This window comes from Schistocerca piceifrons, chromosome 9 (genome assembly GCF_021461385.2).
Source record: "Schistocerca piceifrons isolate TAMUIC-IGC-003096 chromosome 9, iqSchPice1.1, whole genome shotgun sequence".
Lineage (NCBI taxonomy): Eukaryota > Metazoa > Arthropoda > Insecta > Orthoptera > Acrididae > Schistocerca > Schistocerca piceifrons.
Window position 1 is genome coordinate 160,050,014 of NC_060146.1, and position 18,245 is coordinate 160,068,258.

At 43.5% G+C, this 18,245-nt stretch overlaps 1 protein-coding gene and 1 non-coding gene across 2 annotated transcripts in view; both read left to right on the top strand.

Moving 5' to 3' along the window:
• LOC124717037 (uncharacterized protein CG43867) overlaps positions 1–18,245 on the top strand; it is a 594,156-nt gene that overhangs the window by 372,999 nt on the left and 202,912 nt on the right. Inside the window, exon 3 of the mRNA XM_047243692.1 lies at positions 3,978–4,106. Within this exon, the coding sequence (XP_047099648.1) occupies positions 3,978–4,106 (129 nt within the window). The remainder of the gene's footprint in view (positions 1–3,977; positions 4,107–18,245) is intronic.
• Trnas-cga lies at positions 12,212–12,286 on the top strand. Its single transcript has one exon. It is a non-coding gene; the product is annotated as a tRNA-Ser (tRNA).

Sequence of the window (18,245 nt, forward strand, 5' to 3'; positions counted from 1 at the left end):
TGACAAAGAAATATGATAGTGTAATAAAGGCTTAAAAAGCTACGGATGGACATACAACAATTTCTATTATTTATTGCGCAAGAACTAAACATTGTACAGATGTCATACATATTGCATTTTGAAGAGAAACTCTGAAAGATTTTTTTACAAACATTCGATATGCGGATGATGAGTGACCCGGCATACTTCAATAGGGTAATCGAGTTGTTGCCATACCCGTCCCAGCATGGCATCGTCGACTGTGGCAGTCGCTTCCCGGCCCAAGCAACCCGCCGTAACGAATTTGTTGTGCCAGTGGTAAATGGCCTTCCCTTGCCGGTGACTTCTTACCGTACTTGGTTCTAAACATCCGTTGAACGGCTGTAGCACACTTGTTTTTGTCTCGAACTCCAACACACAGAAATCTCGCTCCGCAACTGAACTCCCCATGTTTGCGACTGGCGCTGACTATCGACGAATTACCAATCTATGCTGTGGCGGTAGGCATAAAAAAAAAATCCAAGGTTTCTCTTCAAAATGACATATGTATGATATCTGTACAATGTTTGGTTCTTGTGCAATAAATAATTGAAAATGATCCTGGACTTCATGTACACCCTGTATACAGGATGTTACAAAAAGATACAGCCGAACTTTCAGGAAACATTCCTCACACACAAATAAAGAAAATATGTTATGTGGACATGTGTCCGGAAACGCTTTTCCATGTTAGAGCTCATTTTATTACTTCTCTTCAAATCACATGAATCATGGAATGGAAACACACAGCAACAGAACGTACCAGCGTGACTTCAAACACTTTGTTACAGGAAATGTTCAAAATGTCCTCCGTTAGCTAGGATACATGCATCCACCCTCCGTCGCATGGAATCCCTGATGCGCTGATGCAGCCCTGGAGAATGGCGTATTGTATCACAGCCGTCCACAATACGAGCACGAAGAGTCTCTACATTTGGTACCGGGGTTGCGTAGACAAGAGCTTTCAAATGCCCCCATAAATGAGAGTCATGAGGGTTGAGGTCAGGAGAGCGTGGAGGCCATGGAACTGGTCCGCCTCTACCAATACATCGGTCACCGAATCTATTGTTGAGAAGCGTACGAACACTTCGACTGAAATGTGCAGGAGCTCCATCGTGCATGAACCACATGTTGTGTCGTACTTGTAAAGGCACATGTTGTAGCAGCACAGGTAGAGTATCCCGTATGAAAGCATGATAACGTGCTCCATTGAGCGTAGGTGGAAGAACATGGGGCCCAATCAAGACATCACCAACAATGCCTGCCCAAACGTTCACAGAAAATCTGTGTTGATGACGTGATTGCACAATTGCGTGCGGATTCTCGTCAGCCCACACATGTTAATTGTGAAAATTTACAATTTGATCACGTTGGAATGAAGCTTCATGCGTAAAGAGAACATTTGCACTGAAATGAGGATTGACACATTGTTGGATGAACCATTCGCAGAAGTGTACCCGTGGAGGCCAATCAGCTGCTGATAGTGCCTGCAAACTCTGTACATGGTACGGAAACAACTGGTTCTCCCGTAGCACTCCCCATACAGTGACGCAGTCATTGTTACCTTGTACAGCAGCGACGTCTCCGACGCTGACATTAAGAGTTATCGTCAACTGCACGAAGAATTGCCTCGTCCATTGCAGGTGTCCTCGTCGTTCTAGGTCTTCCCCAGTCGCGAGTCATAGGCTGGAATGTTCCGTGCTCCCTAAGACGGCTATCAATTGCTTCGAATGTCTTCCTGTCGGGACACCTTCGTTCTGGAAATCTGTCTCGATACAAACGTACCGCGCCACGGCTATTGCTCCGTGCTAATTCGTACATCAAATGGGCATCTGCCAACTCCGCATTTGTAAACATTGCACTGACTGCAAAACCACGTTCGTGATGAACACTAACCTGCTGATGCTACGTACTGATGTTCTTGATGCTAGTACTGTGGAGCAATGAGTCGCATGTCAACACAAGCACCGAAGTCAACATTACCTTTCTTCAATTGGGCGAACTGGCGGTGAATCGAGGAAGTACAGTACATACTAACGAAACTAAAATGAGCTCTAACATGAAAATTAAGCGTTTCCGGACACATGTCCACATAACATCTTTTCTTTATTTGTGTGTGAGGAATGTTTCCTGAAAGTTTGGCCGCACCTTTTTGTAACACCCTGTATAGAAAGGGTAAACGTTGCTAGCAAAGATCTCGAAAAATCCTTCGCCGATTTAATTCAGAATTTTACGCGACACACTAATAAACGACAGCACGGACATGCCTTACATAGTTTTTAAGTATACATGGTATAAAATACATACATATCCGTACTTCCATGTTAATATTGGCCGGCCGTCTGGGCCGAGCGGTTCTAGGCGCTTCAGTCCGGAACCGCGCGGCTGCTACGGTCGCAGGTTCGAATCCTGCCTCGGCCATGGATGTGTGTGATGTCCTTGGGTTAGTTAGGTTCAAGTATTTCTAAGTTCTGGGGGACTGATGACCTCAGATGTTAAGTCCCATAGTGCTCAGAACCATTTGAACCATGTTAATACTATAAATGCGAAAGTACTCTTCTGTTACATTTCTGCCGGCCGCTGTGGTCTAGCGGTTCTAGGCGCTCAGTCCGGAACCGGGCGACTGCTACTGTCGCAGGTTCGAATCCTGCCTCGGGCATGGATGTGTGTGTCGTCCTTAGGTTTGATAGGTTTAAGTAGTTCTAAGTTCTAGGGGACTGATGACCACAGATGTTAAGTCCCATAGTGCTCAGAGCCATTTGAACCATTTTTTGTTACATTTCCACGACTAACCGCTGAACAGATTTAGATTAAATTTGGTATGGACAAACGTGAGCACTGAGGAAGAACATATGCTACTTTAGAAAGTCTGTAGTACAAGATAATTACTCATTTAAAGAATGTAACGGGAATTAGGGAAAAATAATTATCTTTGCAAAAGCTATTTAGTGCAATCTTTGACTTTTGAACATTACCATATTTGTGAAAATGCCTTTATTGGTTAACATGCTCCAGATAATACGCTTCAAGATAATACAATACTTATCCAGTCCTCAACGTGTATAGCCCACACATCTGTAGTAATATAGTTAAACGTGAAAGTAAGAAAACCGCATCGACCCCCAAGTGGATGAATTGGGGAATGAAACTTATTTCTGACATCAGTGAACATAAAGCATGTCGAAAAGTTATTACATCTGTTGCATGACGTACACGTTGTACAGCTTCTTCGATAGCAAGATGCACAGACACGTGCTCCCACCCACGCCCTCCTGCACTCACCACTCGGTAGTGACACTGACTGCCGCGGTGTTGTGCGTTGGGACAGCTGGGGGGGGGGGGGAGGCGCATCACTAGCTATACTTACCCCAACAGGCAGGCAGCACGTGTTCATCTTGGCTACTTCTCCACTGAACGAGTGCTTATAGCTCTTAACGTATACACTGTAGAGCCCATGTTAACTGGACGTTTTCAAAATATGGAAAGCAGAGAATTTGCAATAGAAGTGATTTGTTTGACAGTACAGAAGATGAAAAAGCGGTCGAAGTCCTTCAGGTACGCATCTTAGAGCCCATATTTAGTGACCAGCTTTGCCATTTCCGAGACGTTTGTTATCAGGTGCCCGGCCATAAAAATCTCCCTGTGATCAGAGTGGCTCACGTAAGTCACTTTCCCCTTATCCAGCCTGTATCATCGCAAGAATGATTCCCCATTGTCTTTGCTCCACTTACATACCTCTTTACCACGGCGCGTGAATGCAATGACCAAGTTGCGTGCAAATGAAAGACTTGCACCAGGCAGAAGATCGTCTTTCCTGGAGAATTCCCAGTCGATCATGTCATTAGACTCTTTATTTTATTAAATGTTTCCGGGGAAACGAATAAATGTGTTGCAAACAAATGTAAGTACAAAAGCAAAAAATACATACGGGCCTACAGTGTAATCCTGACTTATTGTAGGTGCGGATGATGGAGCAGCAGCTGGCACAGGCGGACTGGGCGCCCGGAGAAGCTGAGGAGCATGCACAGGCCGGCAGCGGACGCAAGGACACTGCCATCACCAAGCTGGAGACCCAGGTCGAGGAGCAGGTGCGTCCAACCACCTCTAGTCTACTCTGTACTGCTAGCTGCAAGGCCACGGCTGTCACCAAGATGTGGAGGAACAGGTCAAGGAACAGGTCTATCCAAGTGCTCTAGTGCTCTAGTCAGCAACTGCCTCTAGTCTACTCTATACTGCTAGCTGCAAGGCCATGGCTGTCACCAAGATGTGGAGGAACAGGTCAAGGAACAGTCGTATCTAAGTGCCCTAGTCTCGTCTATACTGCTAGCTGCAGGGACGTCGCCATCACCAAGATGTGAACCTTGGTCGAGGAGCAGGTGCGTTCAAGTATTGTTGTCCAGTCTATACTGCTAGCTGCAGGGCCATAGCCATCACATAGTTGTGTATCAAGGTCGAGGAGCAGGTGCGTCCAACTACCTCTAGTGTACTCTATACTGCTAGCTGCAAGGCCATGGCTGTCACCAAGATGTGGAGGAACAGGTCAAGGAACAGGTCTATCCAAGTGCTCTAGTCTCGTCTATACTGCTAGCTGCAGGGCCATAGCCATCACGTAGATGTGTATCAAGGTCAAGGAGTGGGTACGTCCACCTACCTCTAGTCTATACTGTTAGCTGCAAGGACATGGCTGTCACCAAGATGTGGACGAACAGGTCAAGGAACAGGTCTATCCAAGTGCTCTAGTCTCGTCTATACTGCTAGCTGCAGGGCCATAGCCATCACGTAGATGTGTATCAAGGTCAAGGAGTGGGTATGTCCACCTACGTCTAGTCTACTCTATACTGTTAGCTGCAAGGCCATGGCTGTCACCAAGATGTGGAGGAACAGGTCAAGGAACAGGTCTATCCAAGTGCTCTAGTCTCGTCTATACTGCTAGCTGCAGGGCCATAGCCATCATGTAGATGTGTATCAAGGTCAAGGAGCGGGTACGTCCACCTACCTCTAGTCTATACTGTTACCTGTGAGGCCATGGCTGTCACCAAGATGTGGAGGAACAAGTCAAGGGTGTATCCAAGTGCTCTAGTCTAGTCTATACTGCTAGCAGCAGGGACATGGCCATCACCAAGATGTGGACCCTGGTCAGGAGCAGATGTGTCCAAGTATTGTTGTCTAGTCTACACTGCTTGCTGCAGGGTCATAGCCACCATGTAGATGTGCATCAATGTCGAGGAGCAGGTGCGTCCAACTGCCTCTAGTCTATACTGCCAGCTGCAAGGCCAAGGCTGTCACCAAGATGTGAAGGAAAAGATCAAGGAACAATCGTATCCAATATACTATACTGCTAACTGCAGGGCTGCGGCCATCTCCAGGATGCAGATCCAGGTCGAGGAGCAGGTGTGCCCAAGTACTCTAGTCTATTGTATACTGCCAGCTGCAGGAACATGGCCATCACCAAGATGTGGACTCTGGTTGAGGAGCAGGTGCGTCCGAGTATTGTTGTCTAGTCTGCTGCAGGACCATAGCCATCACATAGATGTGGATCCAGGTCGAGGACCAGGTGTGTCCAAATTAGTCATACTGCTAGCTGTCAGGCCACAACCATCACCCAGATGCAGCATTTCAGCCCAACTACTCTAGTAGTGTATACAGCTGGTCACTAGTCCATACTGCTAGCTGCAGGACGATGGCTATCACCAAGATGTGCCATCACTAAACTAAACACCCAGATTGAGGAGAACGTATGTGTAACTAGTAGTGTATACAGCTGGTCACAAGAACAGAGTCATCACCAAGGTTAAGACTCTTGTTGAAGATGAGTTGCATCCAACTACTTTATTAATCTACACAACTGGACCGAAGAACACCACCATCACTGAGCTTGAGATACAGGTTGAGGAGTAGGCGCCTCCATCTATTCTAGTACTGTACACACCTAGTTACAAGGACACCACCATCACCAAGCTGGAGACCCAGGTTGAGGAGAAGGTGAGTGCAACTACTCGACTAGAGCTGTCCACAAGGGCACAGTCATCACTAAGCTTGAGACACAGGTTGAGGAACAGGTGCCTCTATCTATTATAGTACTGTACACAGATAATGACAAAGAGACCACCATCAACATGCTTGAGACCCAGGTCGAGGAGCAGGTGCGTACAACCACCTCTGCTCTGTACTGATAGCTGCAAGGCCAAGGCTGTCACCAAGATGTGGAGGAAAAGGTCAAGGAATAATTGTATACAAGTACTATACTGCTAGCTGCAGGGCCACAGCCATCTCCAAGATGCCGATCCAGATCGAGGGGCAGGTGTGTCAAAGTACTCTAGTCTAGTGTATACTACTAGCTGCAGGGACGTGGCCACACCAAGGTGTGGACCCTGGTCGAGGAGCAGGTGCGTCCAAATATTGTTGACTAGTCTGTGGCAGGGCCATAGCCATCACAAAGATGTGGATCAAGGTCGAGGAGCAGGTGTGTCATTCTTGTCTAGTCTATACTGCTAGCTGCAGAACCATAGCCATCACATAGATGTGGACCCAGGTCAAGGAGCAGGTGTGTCCAAACACTCTAGTCTAGTGTATGCTGCTAGCTGTGGGGCCACAATCATAACGCAGATGCAGCATTTCAGCCCAACTACTCTAGTAGTGTACACAGCTGGTTACTGTTCTAGTCCAGTCTATACTGCTAGCTGCAGGACCATGCCTATCACCAAGATGCGCCATCACTAAACTGAAGACCCAGATTGCGCAGAAGGTATGTGTAACTATTCTAGTAGTCTATACAGGTGGTCACAAGAACACAGCCATCACCAAGGTTAAGACTTGTTGAAGATGAGTTGCATCCAACTACTTTATTAGTCTGCACAGCTGGCCCTACACCACCATCACCGAGCTTGAGGAGCAGGTGCCTCGATCTACTATAGTACTGTTCACAGTTAATGGCAAAGACACCACCAAACTCGAGACCCAGGTTTAGGAGAAGGTGTGTGCAACTACTCTACTAGACTACAGAGTTGTCCACAAGGGCTATGGCTATGGCTATGGTTCTGCAGCTAGCAGTATAGACTAGACAAGGGCACGTCCGTTGGGCATTGTGATCACAATAGCCATACATCGCACCCCCCTCAAATTTAGTTATAATTTGGCACAGGGATAGGGCTTGAAAAACTGAACACAGATCAATCGAGAAAACAGGAAGAAGTTGTGAGGAACTATGAAAAAAATAAACAAAATATACAAACTGAGTAGTCCATGTGCAAGGTAGGCGACATCAAGGAACGTGTGAGCTTACGAGCGCCGTGGTACCGTGGTTAGCGTGAGCAGCTGCGGAACGAGAAGTCCTAGGTTCAAATCTTCTCTCGAGTGAAAAGTTTAATATTTTATTTTCAGACAATTATCAAAGTTCAGGCACTCACACATAATCAACTTCGCTCTCCAAAATTCCAGGACATGTTCAGATTTGTTTGGACATATACAGGATTTGACGGTCTACACACGGAAACATTTGAAAACGTAAAAAACATATGTTTTGACAGAGCACAGGGAATACTGTGCGACTGTGAAACTGTTTCATTCATTTGTTGCAGTTTATGTGACACACTCTTATGTTTTCATCACTTTTTTGGGAGTGATTATCACATCCACAAGAAAACCTAGATCGGGCAAGGTAGAAGAATCTTTTTACCCATTCGCCAAGTGTGCAAGCTAGGTGGGTCGACAACATATTCCTGTCATGTGACGCACATGCCGTCACCAGTGTCGTACAGAATATATCAGACGTGTTTTCCAGGATCAAATGTTTTCGGTTCCCATTGTAGAGGCACGTCCTTTCGTCTACTAATCGCACGGTTTTGCGGTGCGGTCGCAAAACACAAACACTAAACTTATTACGGTGAACAGAGACGTCAATGAATGAACGGACAGATCGTAACTTTGCGAAAATAAAGAAAGTAAAATTTTCACGCGAGGGAAGACTCGAACTAAGGACCTCACGTTCCACAGCTGCTCACGCTAACCACGGGACCACGGCGCTCCTGCGCTCACATTGTCCTTGATGTTGCCTATCTTGCGCATGGACTACTCAGTTTGTATATTTTGGTTATTTTTTCATAGTTCCACATAACTTCTTCCTGTTTTCTCGATTGATCTGTGTTCAGTTTTTCAAAGCCTATCCCTGTAGAAGAAGAATGGGTAGCTTTGAGGGATGAAGTAGTGAAGGCAGCAGAGGATCAAGTAGGTAAAAAGACGAGGGCTAGTAGAAATCCTTGGGTAACAGAAGAAATACTGAATTTAATTGATGAAAGGAGAAAATATAAAAATGCAGTAAGTGAAACAGGCAAAAAGGAATACAAACGTCTCAAAAATGAGATCGACAGGAAGTGCAAAATGGCTAAGCAGGGATGGCTAGAGGACAAATGTAAGGATGTAGAGGCCTATCTCACTAGGGGTAAGATAGATACCGCCTACAGGAAAATTAAAGAGACCTTCGGAGATAAGAGAACGACTTGTATGAATATCAAGAGCTCAGATGGAAACCCAGTTCTAAGCAAAGAAGGGAAAGCAGAAAGGTAGAAGGGGTATATAGAGGGTCTATACAAGGGCGATGTACTTGAGGACAATATTATGGAAATGGAAGAGGATGTAGATGAAGATGAAATGGGAGATATGATACTGCGTGAAGAGTTTGACAGAGCACTGAAAGACCTGAGTCGAAACAAGGCCCCCGGAGTAGACAATATTCCATTGGAACTACTGACGGCCGTGGGAGAGCCAGTCCTGACAAAACTCTACCATCTGGTGAGCAAGATGTATGAAACAGGCGAAATACCCTCAGACTTCAAGAAGAATATAATAATTCCAATCCCAAAGAAAGCAGGTGTTGACAGATGTGAAAACTACCGAACTATCAGCTTAATAAGTCACAGCTGCAAAATACTAACACGAATTCTTTACAGACGAATGGAAAAACTAGTAGAAGGCAACCTCGGGGAAGATCAGTTTGGATTCCGTAGAAACACTGGAACACGTGAGGCAATACTGACCTTACGACTTATCTTAGAAGAAAGATTAAGGAAAGGCAAACCTACGTTTCTAGCATTTGTAGACTTAGAGAAAGCTTCTGACAATGTTAACTGGAATACTCTCTTTCAAATTCTAAAGGTGGCAGGGGTAAAATACAGGGAGCGAAAGGCTATTTACAATTTGTACAGAAACCAGATGGCAGTTATAAGAGTCGAGGAACATGAAAGGGAAGCAGTGGTTGGGAAGGGAGTAAGACAGGGTTGTAGCCTTTCCCCGATGTTGTTCAATCTGTATATTGAGCAAGCAGTAAAGGAAACAAAAGAAAAATTCGGAGTAGGTATTAAAATTCATGGAGAAGAAATAAAAACTTTGAGGTTCGCCGATGACATTGTAATTCTGTCAGAAACAGCAAAGGACTTGGAAGAGCAGTTGAATGGAATGGACAGTGTCTTGAAAGGAGGATATAAGATGAACATCAACAAAAGCAAAACAAGGATAATGGAATGTAGTCAAATTAAGTCGGGTGATGCTGAGGGAATTAGATTAGGAAATGAGGCACTTAAAGTAGTAAAGGAGTTTTGCTATTTGGGGAGCAAAATAACTGATGATGGTCGAAGTAGAGAGGATATAAAATGTAGGCTGGCAATGGCAAGGAAAGCGTTTCTGAAGAAGAGAAATTTGTTAACATCCAGTATTGATTTAAGTGTCAGGAAGTCATTTCTGAAAGTATTCGTATGGAGTGTAGCCATGTATGGAAGTGAAACATGGACGATAAATAGTTTGGACAAGAAGAGAATAGAAGCTTTCGAAATGTGGTGCTACAGAAGAATGCTGAAGATTAGATGGGTAGATCACATAACTAATGAGGAAGTATTGAATAGGATTGGGGAGAAGAGAAGTTTGTGGCACAACTTGACCAGAAGAAGGGATCGGTTGGTAGGACATGTTCTGAGGCATCCAGGGATCACCAATTTAGTATTGGAGGGCAGCGTGGAGGGTAAAAATCGTAGAGGGAGACCAAGAGATGAATACACTAAGCAGATTCAGAAGGATGTAGGTTGCAGTAGGTACTGGGAGATGAAGAAGCTTGCACAGGATAGAGCAGCATGGAGAGCTGCATCAAAACAGTCTCAGGACTGAAGACCACAACAACAACAACATCCCTGTGCCAACTTACAACTAAATCTGACGGGGGTGCGATGGGGAGGTTCCCTTGTCAGAGCCATTTGAACCATTTTTGAACAGACTATAGAGTTGGAACAGCACCAGTCTTCAACTTGCGTTTCGAAGTAATATTCAACAATTCCCTTTTCAGATTATTTTCATAATCCGAATCAGCAAAGTGTATTGAGCAGACGCGAGCATTTGCAACAGAAAACAAATCTGCACATTTACCAGCATTACTCTAGTTTCGTTTGTTTTTTGGAAATGTATGGAACTTAATTCCTAATTAATTCCTGTGGCTACCACAGCTGGCGATCGCTCAGTAAACCATTAGTTCTTATTTAAAATCTTACTCCAAATATTCACTCAACACACTAATAACTACGTCTAACTCTGTACTCAGTTGCCAGTCAGTAATAAAAATTCGCACTTCCGTAAACAACGTGGTTTTCGCTCGCAAGAGCAATTACAGCGCAATACGTTATGGCAACTGCGGTCTCCTGAGATCAGATTGCGTTCCGAGGCCTACGAGAAAGACAGCGTTGCTGTGGTATTGATTCAAATGATTTTCGCAAGCCAGCAAATGTCCGGAAGCGTCATCCAACGACGCTACAGAGCCTCAATGTTATAGGTGTCGGCGCGTGTACATGTATGTATAAACAGGATGATTCAGTGATGATGTTACAGACTTTCAAGGATGATGGAGAAGGAGAAATATATCAATTGAGGTAAGGGTCCCTGTACCGGAAACGAACGATTGGCAAGTTATAAGCGAAAACCGTTCTGATACCTCTGACAGTGGAATACATGTAGTGTTACTGTTGTTGCTACTAATATTGTGGGGTAGGTGAGTTTCAGAGGTGGTAGTATGCACCAAGGCAAGAAAAAATGTCTAATAAATATGGGGTCTAAATTGCATACCTGAGGAGCTATGAGCTAGCTAGTGTGAAACAAATCTCCTGTATTGAACAAGTGCTCATAGGTCCTCAGTTATGCATTTTAGAGCTCGTGTTTACTAAACATTTCTTCTTTCCTCTGGGAGTTCCCTACCCTTCTGTCTTAGCAACAACAGTAGCGATACATGCATTCCAATGTCAAAAGTACCAGAACAATTTTCGTTTTGTAACTTTCGGCTCGTTCCTTTCTGGTGCAGGAGCCCTTACCTCAAATTCATACACTTGTCCTTCTCCATAATCCTTGAAAGTTTGTAACATCATCACGAAACCACCTTCCATATACTGAAAGTTCTCTTTTAATAAAAACATAAGAGTGAAAGTTTTATTTAAAATAATTAAAAAATTTAACTGACGTACTGTTTCTGATTGTAAGATCTGAGCTATAATAATAAATGAACTATCGTAATGAAACTTGTACTGTCGTAATGTGAAAGCAAATCTGCACTGTACTAATAATTAATTGTCTTATTGCAAATCTAACACACTTTCTTCCATGATACATTAAAAATTATAAGAGAAAGGCTGGTAAAAAAATGAAATATGCGCATAAGTGACAACACTAAACTTTTTTGTATACTGTGAAGAAGTGCTCATGGCTGATTTTAAATTTAGTGAACGTCTTAATATCAAAACAAGACACTTTCTTATCTCTGAAATCTAGCAACTTTCAGTACAATAACCAAGTTAGTCCGACCGCGTAGCAATAGTGAAAAAAAATGGTTGTAATATTTATCTCTGTCATTCCATTAGACTTCCTCCTTCACAAATCGGTTTTCTTTACAATCTTGATATAATCATGTTGATTGAACAAATTGAGACGTTGAGACAAATTTGGAACATAATATTGCCATTGCCTTCTCGCTCTAATATAGCTTAACATTGTCCGCCCCACTGCGCCCATGCGCACATCAGAGATAGGAATTTAACTTCTGCGATATAAAACTTCCTGGCAGATCAAAACTGTGTGCCCGACCGAGACTCGAACTCGGGACCTTTGCCTTTCGCGGGCAAGTGCTCTACCAACTGGCAGAAGTAAAGCTGTGAGTACCGGGCGTGAGTCGTGCTTCGGTAGCTCAGTTGGTAGAGCACTTGCCCGCGAAAGGCAAAGGTCCCGAGTTCGAGTCTCGGTCGGGCACACAGTTTTGATCTGCCAGGAAGTTTCATATCAGCGCACACTCCGCTGCAGAGTGAAAATCTCATTCTGCGATATAGCTTTACAACATCGTTGCTCGCTCACAATCGATTCAGATACCAAAGTTATACATGACACTTATCGATACATTTACAGGCGTCGGCGCCAATAAAAAGAACGATTGTTGCAAAATACTTTTTACACTGGCTCGTATACAATATAGAGTTGAGACATGTATCACTGAGTTGACGCATTATATGTTGTTTATTTACGATATACCTAAACATTTTAGTTTTATAGTACACTTGGAAATAAAGTGAATGTATGCGTTCGTGGATATTTATGCTAATAGATTTAGGTCTACTACACACTCTACAGCTTGTCATCTGCAGACAGCAAAACGATGCTTTATTTTTCTGTTTATTACACATTTTCGACAGAGAATCAATATGTATCGTGTTGTTTGGTGTGTTACTTGCAGTATTTAATGTTGCGGTGTTTTCATTTTTTTGTGTCGAGGTAACACGCATATTTCTATACGCTTTTGTTGTTGCACAGACTTTTCGTCGCATTGCGTGTTGTTGTGGTTGTACTGTTCATTGTTTCGTGGTATGTTTGTTTGAGAATTTGGTGTGTGGATTTGTTGTGTTGTTGAATTTTGTGGTGTTTAGATCTTCCAAGAAGAGGGAGTTCTGGATAGGCATGCGGTACAGGGAGAAAAATGTTCAAATGTGTGTGAATTTCTAAGAGACCAAACTGCTGAGATCATCGGTCCGTAGCCTTACACATTACTTAAACTAACTTGTGTTAAGAACAACACACACAGTTGTGCCCGAGGGAGGACTCGAATGTCCGGCGGGAGGGCCGCACAGTCCGTGACAGGACGCCTCAAACCACGCGGCCACTCCCCACAGCACAGGGGGAAAGGAATTTAATTTTGGAAAAACACACACACCCACGAACCAAACAGCACAGTCAACAACATTTCAAATGCGCTCAATGTAACTAGTTTCTGAAACAAAACCTATTTTCGATGTTTTATTCATGTTATTTCCTGTAATAAGCTTCGAAATCGAGCAAAGATTAAAAAAAAATGACTCTCTCCGTTTCAAGATATATAGAATCAAAATATTAAAGTAAATAGGCAAATAAAAGAAAACATAGTGCCTCCACCGTTCGCTGCTGTTCTGGATAGAACACTACAAAAAAATCTGTGATACTCTCCTATTGATTTTTTGAAACTTTGCTCTAAAATCATGTAATCGGAGCTCATACCATATTTTTTATGATGATGTCGTCCAGGATACCGAGCATCATACATAGCACACGCCCGTTGGGCATTGTGATCACAATAGCCATACATCAACAAGATATCGACCTTTTCCGCCATTGGTAAACGGTCCATTTTACCACAACGGGTAATGTATCACGAAGCAAATACCGTCCGCACTGGCGGAATGTCACGTGATACCACGTACTTATGCGTTTGTGACTATTACAGCGCCATCTATCACAAAGCGAAAAAAGTGGTCCAACTAAAACATTCATATTTCTTTACGTACTACAATAATATGTAATAAAAAATGGGGCTTCTTATTTAAAAATAAACGCAGTTGATATCCGTTTGACCTATGTCAGCGCCATCTAGCGGGCCAACCATAGCGCCATCTGGTTTCCCCCTTCAAGCTAGACGAGTTTCGTTCTTTGTAGTTTTTCGTTTGACGTTTATTTGGCCCAGTCACGATCAGTGGACCACCCTGTATACGACGCTGGGAAAACTTCAAAGCTGATTATCTCCGTAAATTTATGAAAAACATTAAGAACAGCCTATTTTGCGCCACTTTTTAACCGTATTCCACGAGCGTGTTTCACTTCGGAACAGAAAACAGCCTCAGCCATTTTAATACTGAGTATCAACAGGACGACAATCAGAGCACAACGCTGCAGAGGCTGTGACTGTACACGATTTTTGAAATAAAAACTACGTGGCTAAAGCGTGATTAATAAAAACGTTGATGGCTCTTAATACATTTGAGTATCTTAAAGTTTCATTTAACGTATCTTAGAAATAAGATATCTAATACATGAGTGGGACCTGCTTCCAAGAGCCTAACACCACCAGTGTACGTGTGCTACGGCTTCTGACCAATCTTCGCGTTTGTGATTGTTTACATTAGGTTTATTCTTGTGATGAACAGATTATAGTTCTACTCAGTAGAGTTGTGGCGATTCGTGAATGAGTCGTTCATTTGAACGACTCTAAATAAAGAATCGTAAGAATCGAATCGTGATACGGACGAATCGTCGTTCAAAAGAATCGTAAGAACGATTGCGTGTTTCCGAGTCGTGACGATTCCAAGTTCCAACGATTCATCGATTCTTAGTACGCTATGCTTCGAAGGCAACTTCCGAATCATGCAGATAGCAGAGTTGTGTCGAATGATTACGACCGTCAGATGGCAGTCAAGTGGAGGATGCGTGTGAACAAAGGAAGCTCGGAACGAATAAACGAAGTTCGTGGGCCGTAATATTACTCGCGGGAAAAAAAAGAGAGAATATAGAGCCTCTAACCAATAGACCTACCTTTCTTGGCGGATCGCCGTGTAATACCGTCTTTAAACAAAAGCTTTTTAATTAATAATTTCAAGTTCGAATTTTCGAATGTTATCGTGTTCAGATTCATATTAAATTTTAGTGAAGTAATGTCGCTGTATGTGATAGAATCCTACTGTTAAGAGTTATGTCGTCTTCTCACGTAAATAGTAGTGACAGCGGCAAGTTCTCAGACAAATTAAAAGCAAAATACCTACGCTTAGTATTTAGAAGAAATGAAAGTTACGCTAAATTTGCTGTGTGGGAGGGCTGTCAGCTGCGTTATGAATTACAAGGGTGATGTGGACTTGGAAAGACATCTTAGCACAGAAAAACATAGGATGATATGAGCCAAACCACGTCTGCCTCGCTGCTAGATTTTTTTACTATAAAACAGACGTCTGTAGTTTGATACGTTCAAGCCACACAACCAAACTGGCATACCACGTAATTTTGCACCACCTTTCGCACAAATCAAATCCTCTTTCCTGGCATACTGAAATAAAACAATAGAGGCAATCAAATCAAACGTGACCTTTCATCAATTAAGGCATTACACGTATAAATCGAGAATCACACTTGTAACGTCATATGCATGTTTACTCATAAATAAACTATTTCTGGCATATCTTATCATGACAGAGTTCGATTCTAACGCCATTGACAATTTCGAACATGTCCTGCCATCTGTGAGTAAGATGTAGAACTTGTGCATTCCGTAAGAATCGTGCCATCGCAGACTAGAATGAATCGTGAACGAATCGTAGGAATCGATTCGCAATGTGAGATTGAATCGTAAGAATCGAATCGGAAAAAATAATCGTGTTGCCCAACTCTACTACTCAGTACAGCACTGAACAATAACAGACGTACAACAATGAAACTTCCGACAGTTGCACACTAAACACGGGCGTGTGCAAGGGTGCCAACCGCATTTCGCTCCAACAAATGAATGGCGCGAAATTAGAAATGATCCGGAATCTTGTGAACAGATCTCGTCGTAACATGAGTTGATTTCAGTTCTGACTCACTGATATTGTAATCACTGAATTATTACTTTTTTTCGTTTTCTGAAGTGTACAATTTGACAATTCTGTACATTTAAAAGAGTTGCCGCTCTTTGCACCACTTTGAAATCTTATCAGAATCCTGCTGTATAGCCGGGCGCTGTGGCCGAGCGGTTCTAGGTGCTTCAGTCCGGAACCACGCGGCTGCTACGCTCTCAGATTCGAATCCTGACTCGGGCATGGCTGTGTGTGATGTCCTTAGGTTAGTTAGGTTTAAGTTCTTAAGGGGACTGATGACCTCAAATGTTAAGTCCCATAGTGCTTAGAGCCATTTGAACCTACTGTATATTTACTCTGAGGTGACAAAAGTCATGGGGCAGCGATAAGCACATATACAGATGCCGGTAGTATCGTGTATAAAAGGGGGTGCGTTGACATTGTCATTTGTACGTAGGTGATTCAAGTGAAAGTGTTTCCGACGTGATTATGGCCGCACAACGAGAATTATCAGACTTTGAACGCGGAAGGGTAGTTGGAACCAGACGTCTGTGACATTCTGTGTTGGAAGTCGTAAGGGAATTCAATATTCCGAGATCCAAAGTATCAAAAGTGTGCTGAAATACCAAATTGCAGGCATTATTTCTCACCACGGAAAACGCACTGGCCGACGACCTTCACCGTAGCGGGCAAAAGTAGCGACGTGTGCGTAGAGTTGTCAGTGCTAACAGACAAGTAACACTGAGTGTGAAATAACCACAAAAATCAATGTGGGACGTATGACGAACATATCCGTTAGGACAGTGGGGGGAATTTTGGCGTCAAGGGGAGGTTTACTATCTCTTGGTTCAAAAATTCGATTTTTATAAATTGCATTTTTGGATCCATAAAAGTGTTAAGAATCCACCCCTGAATCGGTTTTCCTGAATACGGAACGGAAATGTTTGTTATTCGCTGTTGAATAAAAAAATGCACCTACCTGAAATCGGCCTTTTTCACGCACCAGTTTTTTTCTTTCGGAGGACGAGTAATTGTGCTCGGGAGGAAATACACAAAACTCAAATGAAAGTTTGAACGCGTGTGTTTGGAAGTTAGCACCCAAGCATTGACGTTCTGGTGCTAAGACTGTGGAGATCGCGACTTTCCTGGCAGTGAGCAGCTTCAACGAAGGGTATTCAGCAATTCTGAAGACCATGACAACGATGGACGTCACCCTGGGACTCGATTCGACGCAGTTCGCCAGGCATTCGGACGACCATCGAATTCAAGCGGCCGAAAAACCGCTTGTCACCGGCCGTACGAGCGGCTCTTGAGCAGCGCAGGATGGCCCAGATCGAGCAGAACGCCCTCTATGAGGAGGAGGAAGGACTAGTTTATAGACCCGGAATAGCAGACTGAACGTACGTTGCATAATATTGCATTTATATGTAGTCCAAAATTCAAACGCGTTTCTTCTGGAAATGACCTTTTTTTTTTTATGGCGCGGTATGGCAACTTCAAATCTGCCGACCCGATTGGCATGATTCTGTGTTTTCGACGAAGCTAACTAAATTATGTAGGAGTTGCACCACTTTTATTCCGATCCATCGCCAATAAATATTTTTACTTGACCGACGAAGTCGAAAAATAGATGTTTTTCAGATGGCCGCCATTTTATTTCCTATGCTCCAAATAACAGCGAGGTATAACTCCTAAAGAATCTTTTATACTTCGCTAACGTCAGCTCAATTTTGCTTTCAGACGAGCCGGCTGACCTGTGACATATCGCGCGTGGAGGTCTACATCGAAATTTTGTTTCGTTCCGACGGCACTTCTTCCTTTGCTCTTCGACATTTCCGGTCGAAAAAAATTCTAATTTGCAGAGGAAACACCAAAAACAATTTTGATCAAATTGGACATTGATATCTATATCACATCCCGAGAATGAAATTCTCAAACAATATGCTTTTTTCTGGCCAAAGATAGTAAACCTCCCCTGAATGGGCCATGGCAGCATACGACCCACGTGAATGCCTTAGCTAGCAGCACGACATCGCCTTCAACGCCTCTCCTGGCATCGTGAAAACATCGGTTGTACACTGATGACTGGAAAACGATTGCCAGGTCAGATAGGTTCCGACTTCAGTTGATACGGTAAGAGCTAATGGTAGGGTACGACTGTGGCGCAGACCTCACTAACCCATGGACCCAGGTTGTCAACAACGCTCTGTGGAAGTTGGTGGTGGCTCCATAGTGGTGTGGGCTATGTTTACATGGAATGGGCTGGGTCCTCTGCCCAACTGAAGCGATCATTTACTGGTTATTTTCGGCTACTTCGAGACGATTTGCAGCCACTCATGGACATCATGTTCCCAAACTACGATGAAT